General features: G+C 38.5%; 1 protein-coding gene across 2 annotated transcripts in view; it reads left to right on the plus strand.

Moving 5' to 3' along the window:
• The first annotated feature begins 44 nt into the window (after window positions 1-44).
• The window catches only part of map3k15 (mitogen-activated protein kinase kinase kinase 15), a 32,847-nt gene continuing 5,199 nt past the window's right edge, over window positions 45-27,692 (plus strand). The window contains exons 1-27 of one of the 2 annotated variants that reach the window (XM_023272863.2): window positions 45-833; window positions 3,144-3,283; window positions 5,232-5,255; window positions 5,559-5,636; window positions 6,986-7,179; window positions 8,462-8,630; window positions 8,767-8,873; window positions 9,452-9,622; window positions 9,711-9,823; window positions 10,137-10,296; window positions 11,545-11,695; window positions 11,790-11,897; window positions 12,983-13,032; window positions 13,300-13,395; window positions 13,547-13,634; window positions 13,873-14,006; window positions 16,325-16,452; window positions 16,752-16,882; window positions 17,893-17,998; window positions 19,566-19,723; window positions 19,819-20,002; window positions 21,190-21,367; window positions 21,898-22,072; window positions 23,098-23,283; window positions 23,791-23,896; window positions 24,763-25,003; window positions 26,677-26,789. In XM_023272863.2, coding sequence (XP_023128631.2) covers window positions 524-833; window positions 3,144-3,283; window positions 5,232-5,255; window positions 5,559-5,636; window positions 6,986-7,179; window positions 8,462-8,630; window positions 8,767-8,873; window positions 9,452-9,622; window positions 9,711-9,823; window positions 10,137-10,296; window positions 11,545-11,695; window positions 11,790-11,897; window positions 12,983-13,032; window positions 13,300-13,395; window positions 13,547-13,634; window positions 13,873-14,006; window positions 16,325-16,452; window positions 16,752-16,882; window positions 17,893-17,998; window positions 19,566-19,723; window positions 19,819-20,002; window positions 21,190-21,367; window positions 21,898-22,072; window positions 23,098-23,283; window positions 23,791-23,896; window positions 24,763-25,003; window positions 26,677-26,789 — 3,799 coding nt within the window. In that variant the 5' untranslated portion in view covers window positions 45-523. The remainder of the gene's footprint in view (window positions 834-3,143; window positions 3,284-5,231; window positions 5,256-5,558; window positions 5,637-6,985; window positions 7,180-8,461; window positions 8,631-8,766; window positions 8,874-9,451; window positions 9,623-9,710; window positions 9,824-10,136; window positions 10,297-11,544; window positions 11,696-11,789; window positions 11,898-12,982; window positions 13,033-13,299; window positions 13,396-13,546; window positions 13,635-13,872; window positions 14,007-16,324; window positions 16,453-16,751; window positions 16,883-17,892; window positions 17,999-19,565; window positions 19,724-19,818; window positions 20,003-21,189; window positions 21,368-21,897; window positions 22,073-23,097; window positions 23,284-23,790; window positions 23,897-24,762; window positions 25,004-26,676; window positions 26,790-27,692) is intronic. The other variant, XM_023272865.2, reaches the window with a different exon arrangement.

A 27,692-nucleotide genomic window follows, 5' to 3' on the forward strand; every position in this document is an offset into this window, starting at 1 on the left:
AGAATAAATCACACCAGCCCTCTGGTTCCTTTCTTGCTGTAGACAACATAACTGAGAATAACTTGGCTGCTGTGCGCAGAGAGTAGAGGAGGGGGCCACAAGGACACTCAGTTATATATTTAGACATCTGCAGACATGGCGATAACATTTCACACTTGGAGCAGGACCTGAGCTGATCGTCCAGAATTCGCGCGAAGACACTTTGGAGCCCTAAAACGTGCTAATTGAACTTCTGCATGCACCAACATCGCCTCCTCTCTCTCTCTCGTGGATCTAGTCGGATCCAGTCTGGGTGAAGCGGGCTTCGTGGTGCGAGATAATCGGCAGATGATGGGAGTTAATGAGGCGGAGATGCGGGAGGACAAACCCAGACGCGCTCCTCTCCAGCCACGACAGGTGCGCCACGAGTGAGCGAGAGGAGGACGAGACAGAGGAGCATCCAGAATAAAGAGGGTGGAGAGGCGGACAGCGAGCGGAGAGGGAAGGAGATAAATACAGCAGAGACGCTTCCCAGGTTCGCGCTATGGAAACGGGGCAGAGCGCGCAGGTCGCCGACATGGGAGGAGAGCACTCGGCCGGAGTGTGCGTACCGGAGCGGGACCGGGAGAGGGGCGACGTGTCCAGCCCCAGTCCGCCGGCCAAGCAGCGCTCCCTGCGGGTCGTATACGTCCTGAACGACGGGCTGAAGTCGGTGATGGCGAGCAGCCCGGAGTCCGGAGCGCTGCAGTGTCTGCAGAGAGCCTGCGACTCGGAGAGCGCCCTGCTCACCACCGTCACCTTTGGGAGACTGGACTTTGGAGAGACGTCGGTGCTGGACAGTTTCTACGACGCAGGTGAGTTTGAGTTGAACTGAAGGGTCACAAAATCTTGGAAAGTTAAGCTGCACAAAAAGTAGCTTCAACATGTTGAAACAGCCACAGTCACATGGTGTTGAAACAACAGAACTGTCTCCTGTGCAAAGCAGCTTGAATGTCTTCAGCATGCCAGGTTTTATGTGTATGCATAGCATTATTTATGGACAGCAGTTACCTTATTCCACAGTACTGGCATAAAAAGTTTAAAATCATCATGCACATTTACTTGTAACATAGATCTGCCAGTTTATTCCTTCTCCAACTTAAAGACAATCTATTACAGATCAGAGGCAGCCTAAAATATCTGATAAATACTGTTCACCTCTGGATTTATTAGCAAAAGCTGATTAATGAAATGTTTCCAGATGTAATGCAGGTTATCTAGACCACACAGTTAACTATTTGTTATAGCATATGTCTGAAAACAACATTTCAAAGTAAGATAAAATAAACGTTATGATCCCTCTGGGTCATAAACTGTACTGTGTACTAGATTACAGCAGCTAGATAGACAATAAATACAACAGTACAGTTTTTTAAAAAAGGATATCATAAAGATATGTGTGGCACAAAGTAGGCATTCAGGGGATAAAACCATGATGACAAACATAGGTGAACATTTTTAATCACCATCGTTCAGAGGATTGGACACACTAAACAAACCCCAACCACAATGAATGAAAAACAAGCTTACTGATTAAACTATGTGAATAAATTTAAGGGAAGTAAAGGAGATTTACAGCATACAGTGTTTTTATCTGTTATTTAACTCTTTTGTTGGACTTTTTTGTCATGCTGTAATGGCTATTTTCTTTACAAATACAGTAGCGTACCTGCTAATGACAGCAAAAGACAACAAACTAACACGAACACTGGCTTCTCTGTGGGTTACCTGTTGTTGCTAAATTGACTTTAAATGGGGAAATTTTGAAGCTCTTTGTAAGAAACAGATTTATTTAGGTCAAAGTGTTTTCATAGCGTGAGCTGAGCTGTGGTTTACGCACACAGACTATATTCAGGTTAACCAGCACAGTTAGCAAAGATTTTCAGGAAACTGCTGCTGAATGCCGCCGTTACCATGGTTACTGCACAGCTCTCCAACAGGAAGGAAGCAAAAAGCCTGAAACACAGAGGTCAGCCTGGCACTTAGACTTACATATGAACATTCAAACCCACAGAAAAACATGTTTGGTCGCTAATACTTATTATTAAAGCTAATTAATCACTGAATATCCCTTATGTCTTGATAGAAACATGTATATCTTTATCTATTATTGTAATTCCAGCTGTGGCGGCACCATTTAAGTGCACATGGTGGAAGAAGAGTTAGGACCCCTATGTAAAAATATTTATACAAAATGGTAAAAAAATACTCCATTTCTAGTAAATATCCCCACTGAGAATCTTCCTCCATGCAGAAGTAACATCAGAAAATGGATTTAAAATATCAAAAATAAGCGTAAAAGTGTGTTAATTCCAGCGTTTCATGTGATTCACTGTTTTCTTCTTCTTCTAGCAGCTAAAAGGTTATGCCAACAGGGTTGTTGTGGGACATGCATAATAAAATTATTAAAAATATTATATTGATTAAAACAGATGTTCCCACAATTACAAGAGACATTAATGACAAAAACAATACCCCAAAAAAGGAGATTTAAATTTGATTTTATCTGTTTTATTTGAGATTAAATTTGGTTATCAGGGGGGAGGGACAAGAGAAAAATAGTATTTTAGGGGGAACTCCAGACTTATTTGATATTTTTAAAAATATTTTCAAACCTTCTTTTCTCCTAGTTTTTTAGATTTGGTCTCAGGACAAGTAAATTTACACAACTGCATGTTTTAGTATTTTGTCCATGGATTATTTGAAATTTGATGGGCGGGAAGTAAAATGTCCTCCAGTTCTGGAATGACCCTTACAGTAGTGCAGGAAACCAGAAGATTCTTGTACATTGTGATGTTCTGGTGTATTGAAAGTGAGGAGTTAGTAAATACTCATTTATCAGCACAACATTTTGGTACTAAACCATTTATCAAGCCACAAAAATGGGGAAATAAAGCAAATGGGGTGTTCCCAGCAGTTTTTTTTCTTGTTTTAGCCTCTCTTAACAACTCTTACTTCCACATATTTAATAGAATCTGGTCATAGTGACGCTCATAAGCAGATGGATTTCATCATGAACTTGAATCTTTGGGGAAATTTCACTTCTGCAAACCTTTTTTTTCTGTTAAAATTTGCGCTTCGAGGCACATTTCTACGTTGTCATCACCATTGCTTCCTCCTTCCAGACATTGCAGTTGTGGACATGAGTGATGTGTTTCGCCAGCCCTCCTTGTTTTACCACCTGGGCGTGAGGGAGAGCTTCGACATGGCCAACAACGTCATCCTGTACCACGACACCGACCCCGACACCGCCCAGTCCCTGAAGGTACCGCCACTCTCCCCGCAGCGTAATCCAGAGTTCATGGATGCCATTCCCCCACGCCTCCTTAGAACAAAGTGATCCGCAAAGTTATTTCCAGACTAGTTTGTGTGTGTGTGTGTGTGTGTGTGTGTGTGTGTGTGTGTGTGTGTGTGTGTGTGCAGCACTGTGAGGCCTGACAGCTGTTTAACCATGTAAAGCCCACTGCTGCAAAATACATCCATTTAATGTTTTTAAATAATTATTTTCTATTATTTATATATATATATATATATATATATATATATATATATATATATATATATATATATATATATATATATATATATATATAAGGGCTGGGACTTTAATTTCGATTAATTAATTACAGCGGAAAATAAAGTAATGCAATTAATTGCACCCTCCTCAGTTCCCTCATTTCTGGCACACCGGTAACTCTGATGAACACTCCAGCCCAGTAGGTGGCGATAATGAACCTAAAGTCTGTTTGTAGCCATGAAGAAGAAGCACAGGAAGCACTGAGTGAAGTCAGGCACTGGTGAACAGTGAAGGAAGATCAGATTGAGCTTGTTGGGCAGAACGTTTCCGTTTAAAAATCTTCCTGATGGTAGCTTGGATAAAAGCCTGGTTGTGTGCAAATTGTACAACAAAGAGTTTTCTGATCACTGCAGCACTTCAAGCCGACGGTATCACCTCAATGTAAAACATGTTGCTGTTAGCACCAGAGCTAACGTTAGCTACGAGTCATGCTAACGGTGTAGCCATCCCATAATAGACCACTCTTCTAGACAGTGCTTGAGTTTACAGAAAGTCTTAAAATGTTGAATAAAATCGCTATAATTGCACTTAGATTTGCAGTAATCTGTGAATGTAGCAGACAGATGAAAAATGCAGATAAATAGAAATGAAACATTTTTGTGGTTTAAGTTTTTACTCCGTTGAGGCTCTGCCTCCTTGGAGGAGGAATAACCTAAACAACAAAAATATCTCTTTTAATAACTTAATTATAAACTTTTTGTTTATAAAAAAAAAATTACATAAATAAAAATTGATATTCCTATAAAAAGAACCATCAAAATTACACCATTTATCAGACCCAGAAAAGATGAAAACAGAATGAATCTCTGAATTTTCAACTTTCTGAAGCTCCTTGAACTACGTATGCTGATTTTATGTGCCATACAGTGGAAAAAACAACTAAATTCAGGCTTTAAGTCATCAAAATCACTTTTTTCTATATGTCCCATTTTCCTTTTTTAAAATAAATTTTAAATTATAAACACGTACATGTCTATTCATTGATTCAACTGTCAACCACAATTTTATTTGAATTGAAAAACTTCACTTATTGTGTCAAATATTGCTATTTGACAAAACTGCAATTATAGCGATTAATTGATTACAAAGCATGTAATTAATTAGATTAGTTTTTAAATCGCGTCCCACCACTAATATATATACCTAAATATAGAAAAAAAATGCTAAAAAAATAAATAAAACTAAAAATTTTTATATATATTTTACAGAAAAATATATAGAATTTAAAATGAGCAAAATACAAATATAAAATATAATTTATTTAGTATATATATATATATATATATATATGACAAAAAATAATTATAAATAAATTATATTTTCTATATTTTTTGTATATATTTCACAAAATAAATTACATGCATATTTCTTGTTTATATATTTAAAATTTTTATATATATATATGTATATATATATATATATATATATATATATATATATATATATATATGTATATATATATATATATATATATATATATGCATATATATATATGCATATATATTCAGATTGTTTTTTTTTTCTTTATTTTTTGCTCATTTTTCTCAGTATTTGGGTCTTATGGGGTTAAAGGATACACTTTATCGTTCTGCCATGCAGCCTTCAAACACATTCTCTTTGTTTTCTCTCCCTGCAGGACATGGTGGCACAGAAAAACACAGTAAGTTTTTACGTGTGTGTGTGTGTGCACTCCACAATGATTTATGTGTGCACACTATCTCCTTCTATTCCTGGAATAATATTCGTGACAAGTGGCGTTTGTCCTCTCATGCAGGAAAGCATGCAGGAATGCACATGGACCTCTCTCTCTATTAAATATACATAGGCTCACATGCGGTCAAACATGCACGGCAGGCTCCTGAAATAGAAACTTGGCTTTTAAGCAGCCATTTTTCATCGAAACTTGAGTTTCATATCCAGTTTGTGTGCTTTCCGTTTGTGTATGTGTGTGTTTGTGGAGTAGGCCGCTCGTCCTCCAGCGTTAGGCTTTCCCTGGGTTCAGTTGCCTCCAGAATACAGAGGTTCTGGATTGCGCAATAAAGTAGGTACCAGGCTTGCACCAAAGCATGCTGGGAGATTTCCTGCTAATACTAAAAAGAAAAAAACAGGGAGGTGAGGCTGGAAAACAATGACCTTCCCATGGGATGCTGGTTGTGTGATTAACACGTTAAATCCTCTAAGGGGCAACTTTCAGTGCCAAAGATGGAAAAAATTAGCTGCAGACTGGACAAACGTACTGTAACTTGTGGTTGTATCATATTTAGCTGCATTGTGCAATAATTTACAGCTAAAATAGAGCATATATTGTTAAAAAGTATCATATGTTGGCAGCTTTGTAACCACAAGAGTCTGTATTGTCAACCACCTGATCTTCATGAATTAGTTTATTAGAGTAGCATTGTTTTTTCAAGTGTGATAATGTGAAAACAATGTAAAAAGGAGCTTAATGGGGAGTTTCAGCTCACTGTTGAGTTCTCTAGCTACAAGTTCATCAATCATAGTGTCATTTTTGGCTGCAATAGGCTGTTGTTTGGAGTGCAAAAACCCACAGTCTACTCAGCTAATACCTGCACAGCAACAAACAGCACACTGATGAGTTGATGAACATATATGAGCATTTAGCAGCAACAGAGACAGAGTTTATTAACAAATAGTTATTGCTTATTCAAATTTTGTGATAATGAGTCTTGTCTAGTAATCTGTGATGAGTGGGGTTGAAGAAATTGGCTTTATCCCAGTTTGACAATATGCAGAAATGATAAGAAAACTGCCGCCAGAGATGCACTGATGCTAATCAGTGCAAAGATTTATGCACTGTTGCATTCTAATATGCTCCTTTACTTAGCTTATTTTACTACCGATGGTTTAGGCAGACAAAAAACAAGAGTTGCACATCTTGGAACTGTACTTTTCTTGCTCCACAGTAGTCACAATAACAGCAGCTTTTCCTGAACCTGTACAACTAATTTCTTGATAGACGTAGATGGCAAAAAGGAGTGAAAATAAAGGATAAACTGCAGAACAACTGAAAACACAGGTGGAATGAGTGATAGAAGTTCCAGAGTATATTTGTGTGCATAAGTTCCTGCTGTTCTGGATGTTTAACAGCCACGTGAGGCTTATTATTCCTGCTAACCTTTGCTGATGTTGTCATGATGCTGCCAGAGAATCTCTGTGGTGTACTGATCCTCCTCATTAATCACTCTCTAATCCCTTCTCTCTTCATCCCTCTTCCTTCTTGCCTTTCTGGTCTCCTTTAACACCTGGTGTCAGTATCCGGCTTGTGTGTTCATGTGATATATAACTACAGCAGATGTTTAAAATCTCCAGCAAACCGAGTCCTTTCTTTCTTTAAACACTAATCTGCGTCCTGTCCCTCCGTCCTTCCAGGCATCCAGTGGTAACTACTACTTCATCCCCTACATAGTGACTCCTAACCACGAGTACATGTGCTGTGAGAGCGATGCCCAGCGGAGGGCCAGCGAGTACATGCAGCCCAGCTGGGACAACCTGCTGGGGCCACTGTGTGTCCCGCTGACCGACCGTTTCACCAGCCTGCTGAAGGACATCCACGTAACATCCTGGTAGGATGGAAACTAAAACGCAGTCACACACAACCAAGCAAAAAAAAACAACTAATGCCTCCATTTTATCTTTCAAAACATTACAGTACTGATAGAATAGAATAGAAATACTGTTGATTGAATTCTGTTGTTACAGTGGATGGATGGATGGATGGATGGATGGATGGATGGATGGATGGATGGATGGATGGATGGATGGATGGATGGATGGATAGATAGATAGATAGATAGATAGATAGATAGATAGATAGATAGATAGATAGATAGATAAACTATAGATAGATAGATGGATGGATGGATGGATGGATGGATGGATGGATGGATGGATGGATGGATGGATGGATGGATGGATGGATGGATGGATGGATAGATAGATAGATAGATAAACTATAGATAGATAGATAGATAGATAGATAGATAGATAGATAGATAGATAGATAGATAGATAGATAGATAGATAGATAAAATGTGCTAAATTGACAAAAGCACCATAAAGTGTCAAATGATGCTCATGACTGTGACTTTTATTCTTTAAAAAACTGAAAACCAGTTAAACAGTGACGTAAGAAGCATTCAGATTATTTACTTAAGTAAAAGTGCAAATGCCACTTCAGTCTTCTTTTCATTTATTTTAGGGAAACTATCTTATAGAAACTTCTAAATCTGATTTTGCAGCTGAAACTGTTATTTCGGTTGCATTTTGGAGGCAAGTAGAGTTGAGTATCATCGAAAGAAAAACTAGCTTTTCTTTTTGGAGCAGAAAACATGTCAATATTGGTAAAGTTACAGATGAAATAGATAATATTTCACATAGTAGCCTATTAAATAGCATTAATTTTACGTATTTCAGATAGATTATGGTTATTTTGATTTGCTGATGTAGCCTAATGTTCACTTCTTTCACTGCTCCCATATTGGAGCATCTAAGTTTCAACTTTGTGTGAAATTCTGAGAGTCCATAGCTGATTTTGAAGGTCTAATTAACCTGAACAGACTTCTTTTCCTACTCTTTGAGACTCTGTGTTTCACACAACTCTCTATTTCAGTGCATGTTGTGTTGCTATTTAGTGGTAGCCCTTTAGCCTCACAAGGTGGATTTATGCTTTGAATACTGAGTTCTGAGAGGAAAATGAGCTTCCCTCAAGTCCAAATTGCAATCATGCCCTTATTCTTTCATCATCTTCTTCAAATTTATGTAACACCTTAACGCTCATCATCATCATCAGAATGATGTCAATCTTGCTCCTTCTCCCACTAATTTTCTTGATTTTCTTCCCTGCAGTGCTTCCTTTAAGGACACCCTGCTCAACGACATCAGGAAGGCCCGAGAGAAGTACCAGGGGGAGGAGCTGGCCAAGGAGCTTTCCCGGATCAAACTCCGAATCGACAACACAGAAGTTCTAACGCAGGACATTGTCATGAACCTGCTGTTTTCCTACAGAGACATTCAGGTACAAACACTGAAAACATGGTCGTGATTTCAAGAAGCATCAGCGAAAATGATACCAGCATCGTTTTCTTTGTGGTCCATGCATCATCATAGAGTTAAAAATGTCAGACTATACCTTGTTTTTATCTGACCACCAGGATTATGATGCTATGGTGAAGCTGGTTCAGACCCTGGAGATGCTGCCGACCTGCGATCTGGCGACCCAACCTATGATCCAGTTCCACTACGCCTTCGCCCTCAACAGGTAGGAAGCAGTTGGAGGCTTTCAAACCTGTAGCCAAAACACATTTAACATCCTTCATGGGCGAAGGAATTAGGAGACCTGAGAGATGCTTTGTTGACTTTCTTTCTTCCTTTTTCTAATTCAAAAAACTACTTGACATCATGTTTTCATTCCATTTTTTCTGACCCATTGGCTGTATTTTAAGGACAGCCTTTGTGCATTAAAGAGAGCATCTGTTAAACCTTACAGATACTGTAAGGAGTTTACAAAGAGCTATTTATGTATGAGTTTTCTACATTATTCCACCACAGAATGCCAGCAAACAGTGACAAGCAGTTACATATTCGGTCAAAGTTCACATCAAAATGTTTTTTATGGTATATCGAGACCATGAACAGTAGCTAAACCAATACACACAGACCAGAAATACATTTAATAGTGAACCATGCACTGTCAATAAACAATTTACTCAACTTTGTCACATTTATAGAACAGCATATTTATCGGTATGTCCAGCTATAACTATAACAATGTAATGCTGCCAATCACAACTCCACCAAGTAGTAATTCACATTGAATATGCATCTGTACGTGTGCAGGAGGAACAGTCCTGGAGACAGGGAACAGGCTCTCAGAGTGATGCTGCAGGTGTTACAGTCCTGCGAACATCCTGCACCGGACATGTTCTGCCTCTGTGGACGCATCTACAAGGACATTTTCCTCGACTCGGACTGCAAAGACACTAAAAACAGAGACAATGCCATTCAGTGGTGAGAGCGCAGTCAAGAATAAATGGATCTTTTCTAAATAAAGTTGTTTCCCCTTGTGTATTCATCTGTTTTCCCCTCCTATCTGCAGGTACAGGAAGGGCTTTGAGCTGCAGCCAACTCTCTACTCTGGCATCAACCTGGCTGTCCTCCTCATAGTCGCTGGCCAGCAGTTTGAGAGCTCCATGGAGCTGAGAAAAATAGGTAACCTCACCCCACCTTTGATTTTAACGGACTCACAAACCAGGAAACCAACTAAAAAGATCAGATTTGTGCATTTTCAACATGCAACTTGCTTTTAAAATGCTGCAAGATCATCACTATGTCTGCTTTATTAGTTTTCTGCAAAAGTTTTGTCTGTTTCAGAAAATCAAAAACGTGAAATAAGTTCATTTTTCAGGTCAGAGAGTTTACAACAAACTCAAACTTTGCAGCTACTAGCAGTCATGCACACACAAAAGTATCAACAAGCTTTGGAAACAATGTTCACATCTCTCTCCTGATCTTATCTTTATAGGTGTGAGGTTGAACAGCCTGCTGGGGCGCAAAGGTTCCCTGGAGAAAATGAATAACTACTGGGACATTGGCCAGTTCTTCACAGTCAGCATGCTGGCGAGCGACATCCCTAAAGCTACTCAGGCTGCTGAGAAACTCTTCAAACTGAAACCGCCACTATGGTAAAGATCTCACACGACGAGAAAAAGTTTATTTTCTGTGTTGGCAATACTGTTATGTGCAAAAGTGCATTGCAGTCAAAGAGGAAAAAGAGGATTTTGGAGACTTTATTTTTATTTTTTATGACTCTATCTTTTAATTAGATTAAGATCAAGATGTCATAATTATGAGAAAACATGCAAAATAAATCCAAGAAACCAGAAATCCCAAATCCATATTTTTTAAAATCGTTATTAATTATTTGTTTCTTAATTTAATGTGCTTCCGTGGTTAAAGGCCCATATCACTACTGACAAAATCAACATAATTAAAACATTTGTGATCCCAAAAAAAGAAAATAAAATTATGTTTTAAGGTTTCTAAGTTCTACAGATTAATGCCTGCCAATAAATCATCTAGTATTGATCAAAATAGCTAACAAACTTCAAACTGACTACAAAATGACAACAAATGACCACAATTAAATTTTAATTCTGAAAAATTGACCAAAAGAGGGACACAAAAAATGTCCAAAGGGGAGCAATAAAATACAAATTGGACGGACCCACCTATTGAATCTCAGAGAGTCAAACCAGGAAGTGCACTGTGCAAACAAAGTCTGAGTACGACGTGACAATAAATCCTAATCAAACTCAAAACCAAAGTCTCAAAAACACTTACAGACTAATTGCTATCTCCTATTTTCTCGATCAAACTTGGGAAAAATTAGATTGGGCAAAAACAACCCAAATAAATGGAAAATCTCAGAAATTGACCAAAAGGAGACACAAAGGCAATCAAAACGGGATGGAAAACTATCAAAGGGAGCAATGAAATACAAATTAAACACAGCATGACATCAAATGCCCAGAATAGATGCAAATAAGCAACAGCAGAACTACCTGAAAGAGACGCAAATTACCCACAAAAGATACCAACCACCAAGAGACACTATGACAGTCAAAAAGGGATGGAAAACTACCAAAGGGAGATGGAAATCTGTTTTGTCTGGTTAGATTTGCATTTTCAAATACTAGTGACAAGCTAACTACTGCAGAAGTAAAAGGAGGTTCTGGTGATGGTTAGCAATCCAAACTCCCTTCAAAAAGTCCAGAATTTGTACTTTTTCCCATTTATTATTGCAGTAATCCTAAGAAAAAAAAATCCAAATAACAACCAACATTTTTATTAGATTAGGGCATTTATTGGGTCTATTGTGATGCTTATTGATGTCATTACTGGTTATTTGGTTCATGTCTAATTTCTTCCAGGTATTTAAGGTCAGTGGTTCAGAACCTGCAGCTCATCCAAAGGTTTAAGAAGCAGATGGTGGAACATTCTCCCCAGCGAGAGAGACTCGACTTCTGGATGGACATCATCGTAGAGGCCACTCAGGGAACCACCAACAGACTGCGGTTTCCAGTACAAACACACATATACGTAGAAACATGCATTTTGTGATATTAACACACACGTATGCTGAGATGACTTTTTGTTTTTGGTGTTTTGTTTACAGGTTTTGATTCTGGAGCCGACCAAAGTTTACCAGCCGTCCTATGTGTCGATTAACAATGAGGCTGAAGAGAAGAACGTCTCGATCTGGCATGTTTCTCCTGCTGAAACGGTCAGAGCATCACCTTCTTCCCCACTTAACCCTCTTCATGTTCATTGATAACTGCCACTAAGTGCATTTCCAGCCACCAAGAGTTGGTGTATTGATTAAACAGTCAAGTGTTTTGCAAACTGAATGAACATAAATGTGAAATTTCATCACTTTTTTTTGCACATTTCTTCAATGTTTGAGGTTTGACTGGCACTTGCACTTACACTACTCTGCTTTGCCCTCTTCTGCAGTGGTTTAATGGCACTCAACTCGAGATGTGTGTCTTTACTGCAGACATTGTGGCTCGTCATAGCAGGAAAAGCATTAAACATAAAAACGTATGTCTACTAGTCAGTGAGCTAGCTCCATTATCCTGATTCTGTGCTTTCCTGCTAGGACCATTGGAAAAAATCAACACAAAAAATGTCTGTAAGCATCAACCAATCATGATCATTCAACAGTGGTGAAAAAAACACACGCATTTATGTAATTTTGGCCTACATTTGGATGGAAACCTGCTCTCCCTTCATAAGAAAGAACATGGCACATGTGTTGCCACCTTCAGTTCCTGATTCATTATTGAAATTAGAGTATGCAATTTTAATCCGTATGCAAATACATGTTTCGGTCTTTATTGACAATATAGTGCATGGAAATGTAATTGAAAGCAAAACAAAAAAAAATATTCTGGTCTTTTCTGTTGTTGGATTACATGCTTATGAAACATCCAGTTGGAAAGTAATGTGGGTATGACTGTCAATGCAGCAAAACTTTATATTTAAAGCTAGCTTTAGCTAAGATGGCTATGGTTAGCCTAGCCACCGCAGCAGAGAGCTAGAAGCATGGAAAAAACAGTAGTCATACATTAGATCATATAGAATTTAGTGAGCATGTACTTTTCAGTATGTAGTGTTCCGTGAAGTAAAACATTGCAGCTATGTGGATGGATGGATGGATGGATGGATGGATGGATGGATGGATGCTTTATTAATCCCAAATACATTGATTACCTCCTTTACCATTTTAAAGAGAGTCCTAATACTTTGATTGATTGTATGATTAAATGTGAATAATGTGGAAAATGCAATGATTTGCTTTTATTACAGAAAGGAATCCATGAATGGAACTTCACTGCAATGTCCATCAAAGGCATCAGGTATAGATAAACACTTTGAACAGACATGTTGGACATTGTGCAGCAAAAAAAACACAAATACAAACAATCAGAAAAAGTAATTTTTTTGCTCTTAAAGTAAGAATTTCAGGTCATCTCAAGCTTTGAGAATAAATTTACATTTTTTTGCACAAAAACATGGTAACTAGTTTTTAAAAGTTCTGTTACAGGATGTGCTAAGACACATACAGCCGTGTAAATAAATGTAAAGTGTGATTTAGTCTAAGATTTCTGTCATCCTGTCTGCAGTATCAGTAAGTTTGACGAGCGCTGCTGCTTCCTCTACGTCCACGACAACTCAGACGACTTCCAGATCTACTTCTCCACTGAGGAGCAGTGTGGTCGGTGAGGACACACACCTCTAGATGTGTCTGTGTAGGTGTGTCTGTGTGTGTGTGTGCGTGCTTGTCCGTGATTGTGTTTGTACAGTGTGCATGTGCGATTGTGGCCTGGAAGCCATGAAGTGGAAATAAGTGCAACCGGTGGTGTGTTTCAGGTTCTGCTCCATGGTGAAAGAGATGATATCTGATGGGACGGGGAATGCTGTGGAGCTGGAGGGGGAAGGTGATGGAGATACGCTGGAGGTTGGTGCTTTAGGCTTGTTTCAGGACTGTAGACTTCTAGGTCTGACTTATTTAGACAAAATAATGAAAATACACTCACAATTGTCCAACCAGTGACAATTTGAACCGACAAGATTCCACCAACCAACCAATCAACTGGACACTACAGCCCCGGCTTGTTTGCAAGTCCATTATTTTGCATTAACCTTTAAATACCAGTATTTGATTTGATCTTTCTGTATGTATTTGTGTGCTACAGTATGAATACGACACCAATGAGACAGGGGACAGGGTGGTGCTGGGTCGGGGTACTTATGGAGTGGTGTATGCTGGGAGAGACCTCAGCAACCAGGTCCGAATCGCCATCAAAGAAATCCCCGAAAGAGACAGCAGGTAGGTTTGTTATGCCTGTCCGTTTTTGGTACAGCTGACAATACAAAAAAATATGAAAAAATATAACATTGAAAAGCATCCCATTGCCTACAATGTCACTGTAAATAACTTCTCACTGGCTCCCATCCACTGGTTTGTGCTCAGGCCGTAGACTTTACACTGTGATGATGAAGTGTTGACTTCAGAGTCTACTACATTCCTTCTGGTGAACTCCAGTCCAGCTTTTTTTCAACAGTGCCTCCAGAAAGAAAAAAAAATCACTTTTCTAATCCCTGGTGAGATTATGCAAGTATGAAATCTTCACTGATTAAAAATGAATACTAGAAAGAGAAAAACCCAACCTTGTTTGCAGCTGGAGGTGTCATGTCGACAGCTTTACAGGCATCTCTTGGACAAAAGCGATCTCACGACAAATGCTTTTTGGGCTGCAGGGGATTTTTGTTACAATGTTTTGAATGACAACTGAGACAAATTGGCAGCAAGGCTCAGTAGAGGCATGTATCCAGGTCTCTTAACAAATCCATAGCTGACAGACAACAACTGATTCGCTGCCAAAGTGTTCTGGGTTGAACTCGTGCTCTAGAATTTCTGTTCTGGGAGCACGTCAACGTTAATAGTGTTCTGACTGTTGGATCACAGTGTGCACACAAATGCTGCCTCGTGTTTCCCCTGAAGTAACCCTATGATTGTTCAAAGCATCTGTTTCCTCTCTGACTGACTGTATCAGCTTGTTCCAGCTTTTCATTGAATCCTTATGGTGACTACACTCAGTAAGAATTAAATGTGCAGTATACACGGCCCTATAAAAAGTATTCAGTCCCCTTTGGAAGATTTACCCTTTTATTTATTTTCAACATTATATCATGGTTAATTAGGGTCCGAGCACCGAAATCGTGCAAAGACTGTATTGAAACCCATGAGTTTTTTATTATTTTTTATTCCTCGTCTTTTGAATCGCAGTTTGAGCCAAAATGGCTCAATAGCACCACCTGGAAAATTTCAAATGGGAACTACAGCCAGTACGTGTCACCTACAGCTATGAAACTTGGTAGGCATATGTAACTCGCCAAGATGCACGAAAATGTAATTGACAACCATACCTAAAACGAAACAGGAAGTTGGCTGTTTTGAATTATGTGTCATAGTTTGGATGATTTTGGACCAATTTTTGCACATTTTCAAAAGCGCTAAACTCAGAGTAACCCCAACAGAGCTCAAATTTGGCCAGGATGTACAGCAGGCATGGGTGATCAAAAGTCATCAAAATGCTTTGCAAAAGTCTGAGGGTGTGGAAATGGCAGCCCCTGGAATTTTGACGTTTCACCATGACAGAGGAAATGCTGTATATCTAGCCTGTACATGCTCCAATCTGCCTGAAACTTTACATGTGTGATCAGAGTCAGGCCCTCATCACATCCATTGGCTAAAATACACTCTCGGTCACAGCGCCTCCTAGTGCATATGCTTCAATTCGCTGTCCAGCAAAGATGTGAGGACCTGAACAACGTTGCTTGCAGCTTTAATTTCGCTTTTCAGACCAGAATTTACAAAAAAAAGACTCTTTCATGTCAAAGTGAAATCTGATTTCTACAAAGTAATGTCAGTTAAATATAATTATAAAATGTAAAATTAGTGATTGCATCAGTATTCATCCCCTTTAGAATGACTCACCTAATTCAACACATCGTAGAAGTCACATAAGCCAAATAATCTCAAGTGATTTCAGTGTAAATTAATGTATCTGGAAGGTCCATTCAGTGTTGAATCAGTATTCTTGGCTATCAATACACAATAAAAACAAAAGGATGCTCCAACAACTCCATAAAATGTTATTAAAAAGGATAAGTCATTGGATGAATACAAGAACATTTTCAAATCACTGAATATCCCTTGGAGTTCAGTTAAATCCATCATTAAGAAATCATGGAAGGAATATGACACGTGGAAATCTGGCCACTAAGACACCTATGACTTCCCCAAAGAAAGCACTTCCATAACATATTTAAATCACTTCCACATTAAGAGAGACACAAAAATGTATTTTTTCACTACTTTAACCTCTGCCAGAGAAACATGAATTAAATTAACATAAATAAACTTAAATATTGTAGTAATATTTTGTAATATTTTAACCTATATTTTATTAGTTTTGCAGCAAAAGTAGCATAGGGCAACATGCTAATGTTATATCCTGTATTAATAAATGTAAAATTACATAAATGTGAAGCAGGAACTTCTAATATGAAACATGCATTATTAGCACATCAAGCCAAATTTGTTTGTCTTTCTTTGTGTGTGTTTTTCATCCTGTGAATCAGGTACTCCCAGCCCCTTCATGAAGAGATCGCCCTACACAAGTACCTGAAGCACAGGAACATTGTCCAGTATCTGGGTTCTGTTTCTGAGAACGGATACATCAAGATCTTCATGGAGCAAGTTCCTGGAGGTGCGTTTATACAAAGCACAGAAAGAGATTGTATTTATTCTTTAGTTAAGGCTAATTAGAGACACATAAAATGATTCTAACATCATCAGGATGAATCAGATATTCTGTCTGAATCACTTGTTGCCCTAAAAGTAGGCTGATGTTCTCATCTAAGTGCAACTTAAGTCTCAAGATGGGCAAATATTCTATTTCAGAGATCGATGCTTGTGACCTCTCGGTTGCCGGGCGGTCTCTCTAACTGCTTGGTCGTCTTCCCATTTCATGATAGGTTTTGGACACTCCTTGTCTCCTTTCTCCAGGAAGCCTGTCTGCGTTGCTGCGGTCGAAATGGGGTCCTCTGAAGGAGGCGACGATCATCTTCTACACCAGACAGATCCTGGAGGGGCTGCGATACCTTCACGAGAACCAGATCGTCCACCGAGACATCAAAGTACGAGGAACCACACTGAACATGACAAACCTGTATACAACAGCGTCATCAGTTTATTCAAGATTAATGTTTTTGTGATACACTAATTTGATAAAAATTCCAACAAAATGTATGCATTTTGTACAGATACAAACTAATATAAGTACAGTCATATGATAATTTGATAGCATGATGGTGTGGGATATCATCATAGTATAATACTGACCATCGTTAAAGGTGACTGCATGATAGTTTTACAGTTTAAAAAAGACAAACAGCCTTTAATTCTGCACAAGAATCCTGATTTATTTTTTAAAAACTCAGTTTAGATGTTTAATATGAATCTTCATGTCAGTCTGTTGTCAAGCCTTCGTCTCAGGGATGTTGGTACCATCTGTTGTTTTATTGGCATGATTGTAGTAGTCACAATTAGAGGTGGAAAAAGTATTTTTGGGATTTAAAGCTAGTCTTTGGTCATGTACACTACTGTTCAAAATTTTGGGGTCACCCTGACAATTTCATGTTTTCCATGAAAACTCCCACTTTTATTCATGTGCTAACATAATTCCACAAGGGTTTTCTAATCACTGATTAGCTTTTCAACATCATTAGCTAACACAATGTAACATTAGAACACAGGAGTGATGGTTGCTGGAAATGGGTCTCTATACCCCTGTGTAAATAATCCATTAAAAATCAACCATTTCCAGCTAGAATAGCACATTTACCTTTTTTCATCGATAAGTACATTTTTAAGTGACACCGAACTTTTGAACAATAGTGTATAAAGTTGTATCATCTCCAAAAAAAATGACATAAAACACTGAACTGGAAGAATAGTGTAGATCATGTGTAGTCAATAGTAAAGGACCAAGACTAGAGCCCTGTGGTACTCCATTACTGATGGGAAACTACATATTACTGTTTTCAAAACAAGTACCAGGTGATATAAGGGTGTACGAGAGGGTTCATCACATCTGCATTGCTGTATATAAATCATCCTTCTCCATTTTGGCTTGTTTCTTTATCAGGGTGATAACGTGTTGGTAAACACCTACAGTGGCGTCTTAAAGATCTCAGACTTTGGTACCTCGAAACGGCTGGCGGGAGTCAATCCCTGTACAGAAACATTCACGGGTAACTATTAGCACCTCTGATTCTGATTTGTTGCTTTGAAAAGACTTCATTTTTATTGACTTTAAACAGGATTTAGAATACACTTACACATGGGGCAAAATACATTATTAGCTGAATTATCAGATCAAGGGAGCTTTTCTGATCGCAAAAATGTGGAAAATAAGTTCAGTCAATGTGTATTGATTCATTGTTGCGAGGCTTTTTTTCCACTGTTTCAAAATGTGACTCTGGGCTGCTAATGGAGACACTGAGACTGAGAAATTTCCCAAATGGCTTTTATCCATAGAGCCTAGATTATTTCTTTCCCCTCACATTTACTGAGCTTCATTGGGTGGATTTTTTTGTTTTGTTTTTTCCTAAATTACGGACTTAAACCTGCAGTGCTGAACTTCGGTCTCCACTTTTTGGCTTTCTTGCTCGCTTTCTTTTTTCAGACTGTAATTGTTCCTGTGAATACCAAGTTCCTCTTTTCATCTAAAGTTTCAGTATCTCTTCTTGCACATCTCCTCAGTTTTTCCTCTGCAATACTCCTGGCTGCTGTAGCCTTCTTGGTAATTGTTGTTAGACATAAAAAGCATTGATGTTGGTGTACCAATGCAGAAATGTCACTGTGGAAACCAGATAAAAACTTCAATATACTTCAAAATATAGAGAGGTTTACCTGTGTGAACTTGTTTGGCTTTAATGTCGAGGTGCATTTGAAGGTAAAAGTCCCTCATTCTGGCTTTAAGAGGTTAAGAGATGAAGTCTGTCAGTTCTCCTATGAAGATATGAACAACTTTTCTACTGAGGAGCTTCAAATATAAATCGCAGCGTTTAGTAAATGAAAGGCAGCACCAACTAAATCCTCTAAAACTAAATAAACTTCTCCTGTAATGGCTCACAGAGAAAGAAACAAACAGTAATTCAGTCTGAGCTGCACAAATGGAGCCACTGAAATGCTGCCGTCTCAGTCTACAAGTGTAAATATCAAATGACCCTCAAAATGTCAAGAGCCACTATCAGCCTCTATGGAAACACTCAGACTCGTGAGCATGCACCAGTGTTTGGACATACACATTCATCTGCCATCTGGCTTCTCCAGCGGCCAGCGAGGTGTGTAATTAGATTAGCTAATCAGGCAGAGGCAGAAGGGTGTTTACCTTTCATTAGCAGGTGTGTGTGTGTGTCTCCTTATCGGTTTCTCCTCTGCTGCTCTGCTCGCTCGCCTCCGACTTTTTTACTTTTTATAGCTCCCGCTGTCTCTCTCTGTTTACGTCAGCATTTGGAGCAAATGCCCAATCTGCTCTGAATTTCTGACTGCAGATTAAATATTGGAGACAAAATGAAACTTAATTCTTCTGGTTTAACTCGTTGCGACTAAAGCTCAAGTCTTAACTGTGATGTTGAGTTTCTTAATTACAGTTTACTCCAGTTCGTGTGTAAAGCTGTGTAATAAAACATCCAGTCAGGTTAGATGTGGGTTTATGATTAACTTTTAGAGAAGATAAGCCATCTTTTGTTTAATCTGATGTTCAGTTTGTGACTAAAACAATGCTTATTGTAAAATCTGCCTGTCTGATTGTAGGTACTCTGCAGTACATGGCTCCAGAGATTATTGATAAGGGCCCTCGAGGCTACGGGGCCCCAGCTGACATCTGGTCACTGGGATGTACCATCATAGAAATGGCCACTGGGAAACCTCCGTTTCATGAGCTGGGGGAACCACAGGCAGCCATGTTTAAGGTCGGTAGTGACTGCGGGTGTTAAAACTGCCAATGAGACGCATTTAAACGCATTTGAAGCTTTAAATCTTCCTTTAAAACGTTGTTTTTTTGCAGGTTGGCATGTTCAAGATCCACCCGGAAATCCCTGAGTCTTTGTCGCTGGAGGCCAAATCATTCATCCTGCGCTGCTTTGAGCCCGACCCCCACAAGAGAGCCATCGCCTCGGACCTGCTCAGAGACACTTTTGTCAGGCACCACACCAAGGGCAAGAAGAGCAAGATCGCCTTCAAGCCATCAGGTTACAAACTCATACAAACACACTGTCAGTTGCTAGAACTAGAACAAAAATCAAACTTGTAGATCTCGTAAATATTGTAGTTTTCTTGCTCGTCGCTGAGACAGTATTGATGTGGTGTTGTATTAAGCGATCATGACACATGACAAAACACCTTAATCTTGGGTCTTTTTTTCAGTCAGCAACTGTTGTTTATTCATTTAAATTAAGGTACTAAAGGCGTTTAGAGAACAAACAACTGTGATTGTGTTCTCTGTTTGCTGCACAAGTATTAAAAATGGATCTGATTCTGATATATAGATATATACGTTATGAATCCAGAGGGAAATTAAAGCATCAAGTAGCTTCAAAGTAAAGAAAAAAACTCGGCATACAGAAAAAATATGGCTGCATAATGAGCAAGAAAAGCACTTAAAGAGCGCAGTACTCTGCCAAGGCTGTTCATTCCTTAATTTGGATATAATTTGGATAAAATCAAGTAGTCGCATTTTTAAGGAGTCATCCCCGCTGCTTTAAACATCGTCTAATAACTAACGTCTGTTTTTATCAATTAAAGGGTCCTTTGCTGTTTGAGAAAACTGTTGTGGTCAATATTCATGCTGCAAACAAAATTGATTTTAACAGTTTTAGTTGACATTTCGCCAATTTTGAGCAGTTCCTTCGTGCTGTAATTCTGCTTACTTTAGTTTTGTTTAATGTGTCACTATCTGATAAACACTGACTGCACAAAATGGATCACACCAATATTCTTCCATTTTTTTGGTCAGCTCAGTAATTCTGTAACTCCAAATGAGTTTAAAATTGATTAAAGATTGGGTGTCATGAGGGTTTTCATCACTCCTGCTCAGAAGAGATCCACTTTTGTGGGTCAGATGTCCCTAATTGGAATCATTTATTCTGCCTAATTCACAGTTTGGTAGCAGAGAGACAGTTTTTATGTGAGCATAAAGCACCACATGTTCGGACAAAGGAAGACAAATCTCTGCAGAGACGAACAAAATCAGGAAAAACCCAAAATGGATGATTTATTCAGAGCAGTTTCTAAGACTTTCTGTTTCATTTTCACAAAATGTGGTCAGGATTTATTGTCACATCAGCTCACAGAGACATTGCCTATGATTTATTGTGCATGCTTTAAGTTTTAGTAAACAGACTGCAGTTTTAATTGTCACACTTGTGTGTTTTTTCAGACTACATCCATAGCGTGTCGTTGCCGGTGCAGCTGCAGTGCGAAGCAGCCGGCAGCAGCAGCAGCGAACACGGTTCCGTGAGTCCGGACTGCGACTCCAAACATGACGTTTTCTTCCAGAAAAAGAAAAGCTCCGGCTCCGAAAACCTGCTCAAACCGCCCAACTCCAACTACCTGAGGTGTGTTCGAGAGCAGATGGAGATCCAAACTCCTTAAAAAGTATCTTCACTGACTCTGAATGCTGCATTAGAAACTAGTACAGCATTAGAACCATATGTTACTGAGGTCAAGTAGTGCAGATTGTGTGCAGATCATGTGAAAAGATTTGACTGAGTGTGTGTTTGGGTGGCAGGTGGCCTTATTGGACTCCCGGTGCGCTCTGCTGACTTTTACAACACTGATATAACGAGCTCTGATCATTTTATGAGCTTCAGCTGCCGGCTGTGCACACACAAACTGTCGCTCGTGCACGGCCACACGTGCATGTGTGTGTGTGTGCGTGCACGACCTGGCGCGCTGACTCATGCTGCCTCTGCACTTTCCTGTTCACACAGAGTAGCCAGGAGAGGCTTGTATCCGTAAATAAACCGAACGTCGCGTCACGATGCTGTAAATCACTGGTGTGCTTCACGACTTGTTTTATACTGCCGTGAGGTCACTCTTTGTGTGTTTGTGTGTGTGTGTGTGTGTATGTGTGTGTGTGTTGCAGTGTTCCTGATGAGGGTTCAGTGTCAGAGGACCGCAGTGCTCCCCCCTCACCTGAGGACAGGGACGGCGGCCTGTTCCTGCTGAAGAAGGACAGCGAGAGACGGGCGATTCTGTACAAAGTCCTCAATGACGACCAGGCTAAGGTCATCTCCAACCTCAAGGAAAACCACATCCAGGTTGGTGTGTGTTTGTAGTACTCACAGTGTTTGACACGCAGCCACACTGTGGGGACTGAAGTTCATTTTAGTAACAAAAGAATTGTTAATTCAACCTTAAATTGTAGATAAATGCATCCTTTAACCTTAGTCTTAGGCAAGTGGTGTCCAGGAAATTAATGTAATTTAACACAATGTCCTCAAAAGTGATGGAAACACAACATGGATTACTGTATGAATTGGATAGCAGACTTTCCTTTTTTACTCTTTACACTGTATAGAATAGCTTTATTGTCATTACAGATATTTGTCCCATGAAATGTGCTGTGCATTGCCAACCAGTGTTGAATTTGACACGCAGTCATGGATATAACTTGACTGAACTTTGCTGTTGATCACATGCATGAAACAAAAAGCCTTCTGGAGGAACGTTCTGTGATCAGATGAAAGAAAACATGAGCTGTTTAGCCTCAGTGATCAGAATTATATCTGGAGGAGTGAAGGTGAGGTGTTAAACCCCAAGAACACCAAACCTACCGTCAAGCATGGTGGTGGCAGTATCATGCTCTGCAGAATACCTCCACATTCTTCAGGAAAACCTAAAACCATCAGACATAAGTGTGAGTCTTGGATGCAGTTGGATGTTCCAACAAGACAATGAATCCAAACACACTTCAGTGGTGGTAAAGAAATGGACTAAATGAGCTGTTATGCAGTAAAACTGCAGAGAAAATGTAATGTTTCTGTGAGTTTACACTCATTTAGGAAACAAGGCAGCAGTATAATACACCTGCATGGGAGAACAGAAGCCTGCATTGCTGTCTGCCACATTCAGTACCAGTAGGGGGCGCAAAAGCTCTTTCATAATATCTTGTTCTAATGCTCTGACAGTGTATCACAAAACCCTGAAGCCCCCATTTAGTGACATGAATCTATATCACGAAGAGACTTTACATTGAGAAATGATTCTTGCAGTTTGGGCTCAGAAAGCTTCAATTAAATTCTAAAGCGCTTGTGTATATAAATGTACATGTGTGTTTTTACAGGGCAGCGAGGAGCTCCAGCTGTCCGTGGAACACATCAAGCAGATCATCTGCATCCTTCGAGACTTCATCCATTCCCCAGAGAGGCGCGTCATGGCGGCCACCATCTCCAAACTCAAGCTGGACCTCGACTTCGACTCCACATCCATCAACCAGATCCAGCTGGTGCTGTTCGGCTTCCAGGACTCGGTCAGCACCGATACACTTACACAGGATGAAATTCACATGTACACGCAAACATAGAATATAAAACAGCAGTATAAAGCTTTTGGACTGATTCATTTGACGTGTTAGAAAACACATGCAGAGTGCCGAAGACAGAAAAGTAGCAAAAAAGATGTTGTAGGCTGATATATTGCCTGAGGAGCTGATATGAAGCCAAAAACAATCTGGTTAAACGTGGCTTTCTTCACTCTACATATATGATATTTCAGTAGGATTAAGGTTTTTTAAACATGTAGTTTAGAACTTCAGCTAAATATTGAAGGGTCTGGTCTGATTTTATTATAGAAGTGAAGCAACTTTTGGTTCTGAATGGAAAAACACATGAAACTGAGATGATTTCAACCCTAAACACATTCTATGAATGAAAATCGACCAATACAGTGGTTTCAAACAGTCTGGAAATCTAAAGCTAACTGTAGTGATTCTTACATTTTATTTAAGTATAGAAAATGTCTGTTCTGATGTCTTCAGGTGAACAAGGTCCTGAGGAATCATCACATTAAACCCCACTGGATGTTCGCTATGGATAACATCATCCGTCGAGCTGTGCAGGCGGCAATTACCATCCTCATACCTGGTAGGTGTTTTACAGTTCTACAACTCTAGAGTTTCATTTAGCAGATGCTTTTATCCAAAGCTACGTACATGTGAGAGTAGATACAACACAAGTGAGGATCTAGTCAGGAGACAACAACCTGGATAAGTTCCATAAAACAGGTTCAAGTTTTGGACAGCTAAGGCCTGTTGGCTCCATGCAATAGACACATTTGGATCTATAGTTTATCGATTGATGGAATTAGGAGACAACGGGAAACTGACTCGGAAGATGAATTAAGTGATGATAAATGGAGTACATATCTTAGACTAATTCATAAATCCTCCCCATGTGCACGTCATGGTTTAATTCAGCTTAAGATAGTGCTGCGTGCCATCTATTATTATTTAAATTAGACATACACTCAGGAAAACCAAACAACATTTCACAAAGACCTGGGCACCTTTCTTGCAATACTATCAAGATGTAATGGACCAGGATGAAGAGGATAACAATGATTTGAGGGCAGCCACCTAACTAAACCCCCATTTTCTTTCTTTTTTAAATTTATTCTTAATTATTATTATAGCTACTATTGATAATTGTTTTCTTTCAAGGTTTTTTTTTCTCTTTTTTCTTAATGTGCTTATCCCTCAGTATATTTTGCTTTGTCAGTTCTTTCTACTATGCTTATGCTATAATACAGAATATACCTGCCAATATTCAGTACATTTGTTCCAATGCCAACGCAGGTGTAGTAGGCAAGCAGTTTGTTAAAAACAATAAAAGCTGTTAAACGTGGATCTACAGTTTTGTCTTCAAATTGTGTATTCATCCACACTTATCATGGTTAAAGACGTCAGTATAAGCAGAGAAACAGTCTAATGTTTTGGTGTTTTCTCCTCCAGAGCTGCAGACCCACTTTGGCCCGGCGTCGGAGTGTGAAGGAGCAGAGAAGGAGGACGAGGTGGACGAGGAGGAAGCAGAATTCGGTCCAGTTTTAGCTCCTCACGCCGACGACCCCGGGACGACCGCCGACCACGGACACCCCGCCGTCATCACGCTAAGCTCCGCCCACTGCCAGGAGCATCAGCGCTCGCATCATCAGCTGGGAGCTCAGCTGGGGCGACTCAAACAGGAGACCAATAGGTACGAACACTGAATACTGAAGTAGCAAAGTACAGTTCTTTTCTTTTCAATACTTTAAGCTCAACATTTAATCCATTCTTTACCTTTAGTTAACCATTTAAATCACTACTTGCAGCAAAGTGTTATCCATTTAATAGACTGAACGTTATGGATCCCCTAAACAAATCTGTGGTGTTGCAGCAGCAATATACATATCATATAAAAAACAAATTAAAAATATATACAAGATAGTATATGCATATATATATATAATATTGAGTAGACTAAATTTAAAATCTTACTGTATAAATTCAATTAAATTAAAAATAATTACAAATTCACTATTAATTTTCACCACTACCACTTATTTGTTAGTTTTTAATCCATTAATTTAAAGTTTTTATCTTTAGCTATTTCAACTATTTACTGGTAAGCTTTAAGTTAACCATTAAAGTCATTACTTTTCACAAACTAAGGCAAACGTTCACCTAACCGTTTAATAGATAGATCTATTACTTTATTGATCCCCTCAGGGAATTTACAGTGTTGCAGTATCAATTTACATATGAAAAAACAAATAGAAACAGTTTAAAAATAATTTTAAAAAATATAGTAGATAAAAAAATAAAATATATAGTGGATACTAGCTAAATAAATAAATAGAATACACTAGAATAGAAAAAACATATAGAATAAGATAAGATATAACTCTCACAGTGTATATTATGTTAAATTAAATTAAATTAAATTAAATTGTAATGAACTATTACTGACCATGTATCAGTTGTTACAAATTATGTATTATGAGCCTTTTGTTACTTTTACACTTTTACACACTTTAAGCAAACTATTACTTTCACAGTTTATTATTTACTAATATTATTTTAAAGAATATAGCAATTCTTTATCGGTCACCTTTCGCTATTACTTTAACAGATGATTGATTTCCTAAGTGAAATTGTAGCGCTGCAACGACAATTTGTATGTCACAAAACGCACATAAAATCTATTTTAATAGTGTATACTAGATAATAAATAAATAAATCCATCAATAAATTGATAAGTAAATAAATACATAAAATACAACAGACAAAAGTATTTAGAATAAAACAAGCTAGAACTCTCACTGTGCAAATAAATGAAATTAAGTTAAATAAATATACAATAATTTCAATTAATTAATTGAAACTATTACTAACTGTACCATTATTATTATTATTATTATTATTATTATTATTATTATTATTATTATTATTATTATTATTATTATTATTATTATTATTATTATTATTATTATTATTATTTTCCCCAGTACGTTTAGCTAACTTTTCTGCTTTTCATGTATTCTCAATCACCACAGTTGCAGCTGATTCAATCCAATTCAATACTTGTTGTCTTTTAATTAAACCACAATTTCAGTTTTTAGTTGCGCTAATCTTCCCATGCACCTCCTGAAAACCTGGATACAAGTAGCAGGTAGCAAATCACTGATCTAGGAGGGTCTACAAACCCAAAACACACTCTCTGGCAGACAGTACAAGTTAATGATAAAGCTTAAAAGTGAAGGTGTGTGTGTTGGCTCATCTTCTTTGTCCGTATTATTTGGTAACTTTCTTGTTAAATCATACGACTGTTTGTCCATGGTGGCATTTCTGTTGTGTAATCAGCTCTAAAAGTTGTGTGTGTTGCTTCAGGCTGCTGGAGGAGCTGCTGCAGAAGGAGAAGGAGTATCAGCAGGTGTTGAAGGCGACGCTGCAGCAGAGAACTCATGACCTGGAGCTGGTCAGAGTCAGACACAGACCTCCAGGTAGACACACTGAAACACACACTCATTAATTATTCACCCAGCTCCTCTGTTTGTCCTCTGTAACTCTGTAATTTCCCTGTCGATACGTGTTTCCCAGCACTATGAGCTGAACACAACCTTGTTGCTAACCTTAAGCAGTAGTTTTTAGAGAAACATTTCCCAGCAGAGACAACCTCACTGGTTATCGGGAAACATTGTCTTAATAGGAGGGGCTTAAGCCTGCCTCACGTACGCCTCCATCACTGTTTACAAGAAGTGACCAAAACAGCAAACCGCTTGTTAATATCTGGACCGTGACGCAACGTATGACGTAGCTACACTGACATTCATGGCAGGGAAGATAAACATTTTTCAACAGAAATTACACCAAAAGACCATTAAGAAACCATTGGAAATATTTGCAGACAATATGTATACATTCTCTAAAATGTGCATTTTTGTATGTTTGCAGATTGCTCTTTTTGGGGGGTTTCTGTAAAGTGAATGTTAAGGTTGGACAAATGAATATGGCCTACATAAAAAAAAAGGGTCTCTTTTATTTTGAATGAAAACCTTTAAAGATTATTTTTTAAGTCTATTTAGGACAAAAAATCTTATTGCAATTATTTTTGCTGATTGTGACTGCAATATGATTTATAATTTAAGCGAGAATGGCTATTATTGCTATTCATTACAAGTGAAACAAATACAGAAAATGATGTGATAACAGGCATGTTACCTGCACCACAGTGCTTCATTAATAATGGTATGATGTAACACATTTTACCTTCATACCTTCATGATTTTACACTACCAGTCAAAAGTTTTAGAACGCCCCAATTTTTCCATTTTTTTATTGAAATTCTAGTAGTTTAAGACCAATGAATAGCTTGAAATGGTACAAAGGTAAGTCATGAACTGCCA

The sequence above is a fragment of the Amphiprion ocellaris genome, chromosome 22 (genome assembly GCF_022539595.1).
Source record: "Amphiprion ocellaris isolate individual 3 ecotype Okinawa chromosome 22, ASM2253959v1, whole genome shotgun sequence".
Taxonomy (NCBI): domain Eukaryota; kingdom Metazoa; phylum Chordata; class Actinopteri; family Pomacentridae; genus Amphiprion; species Amphiprion ocellaris.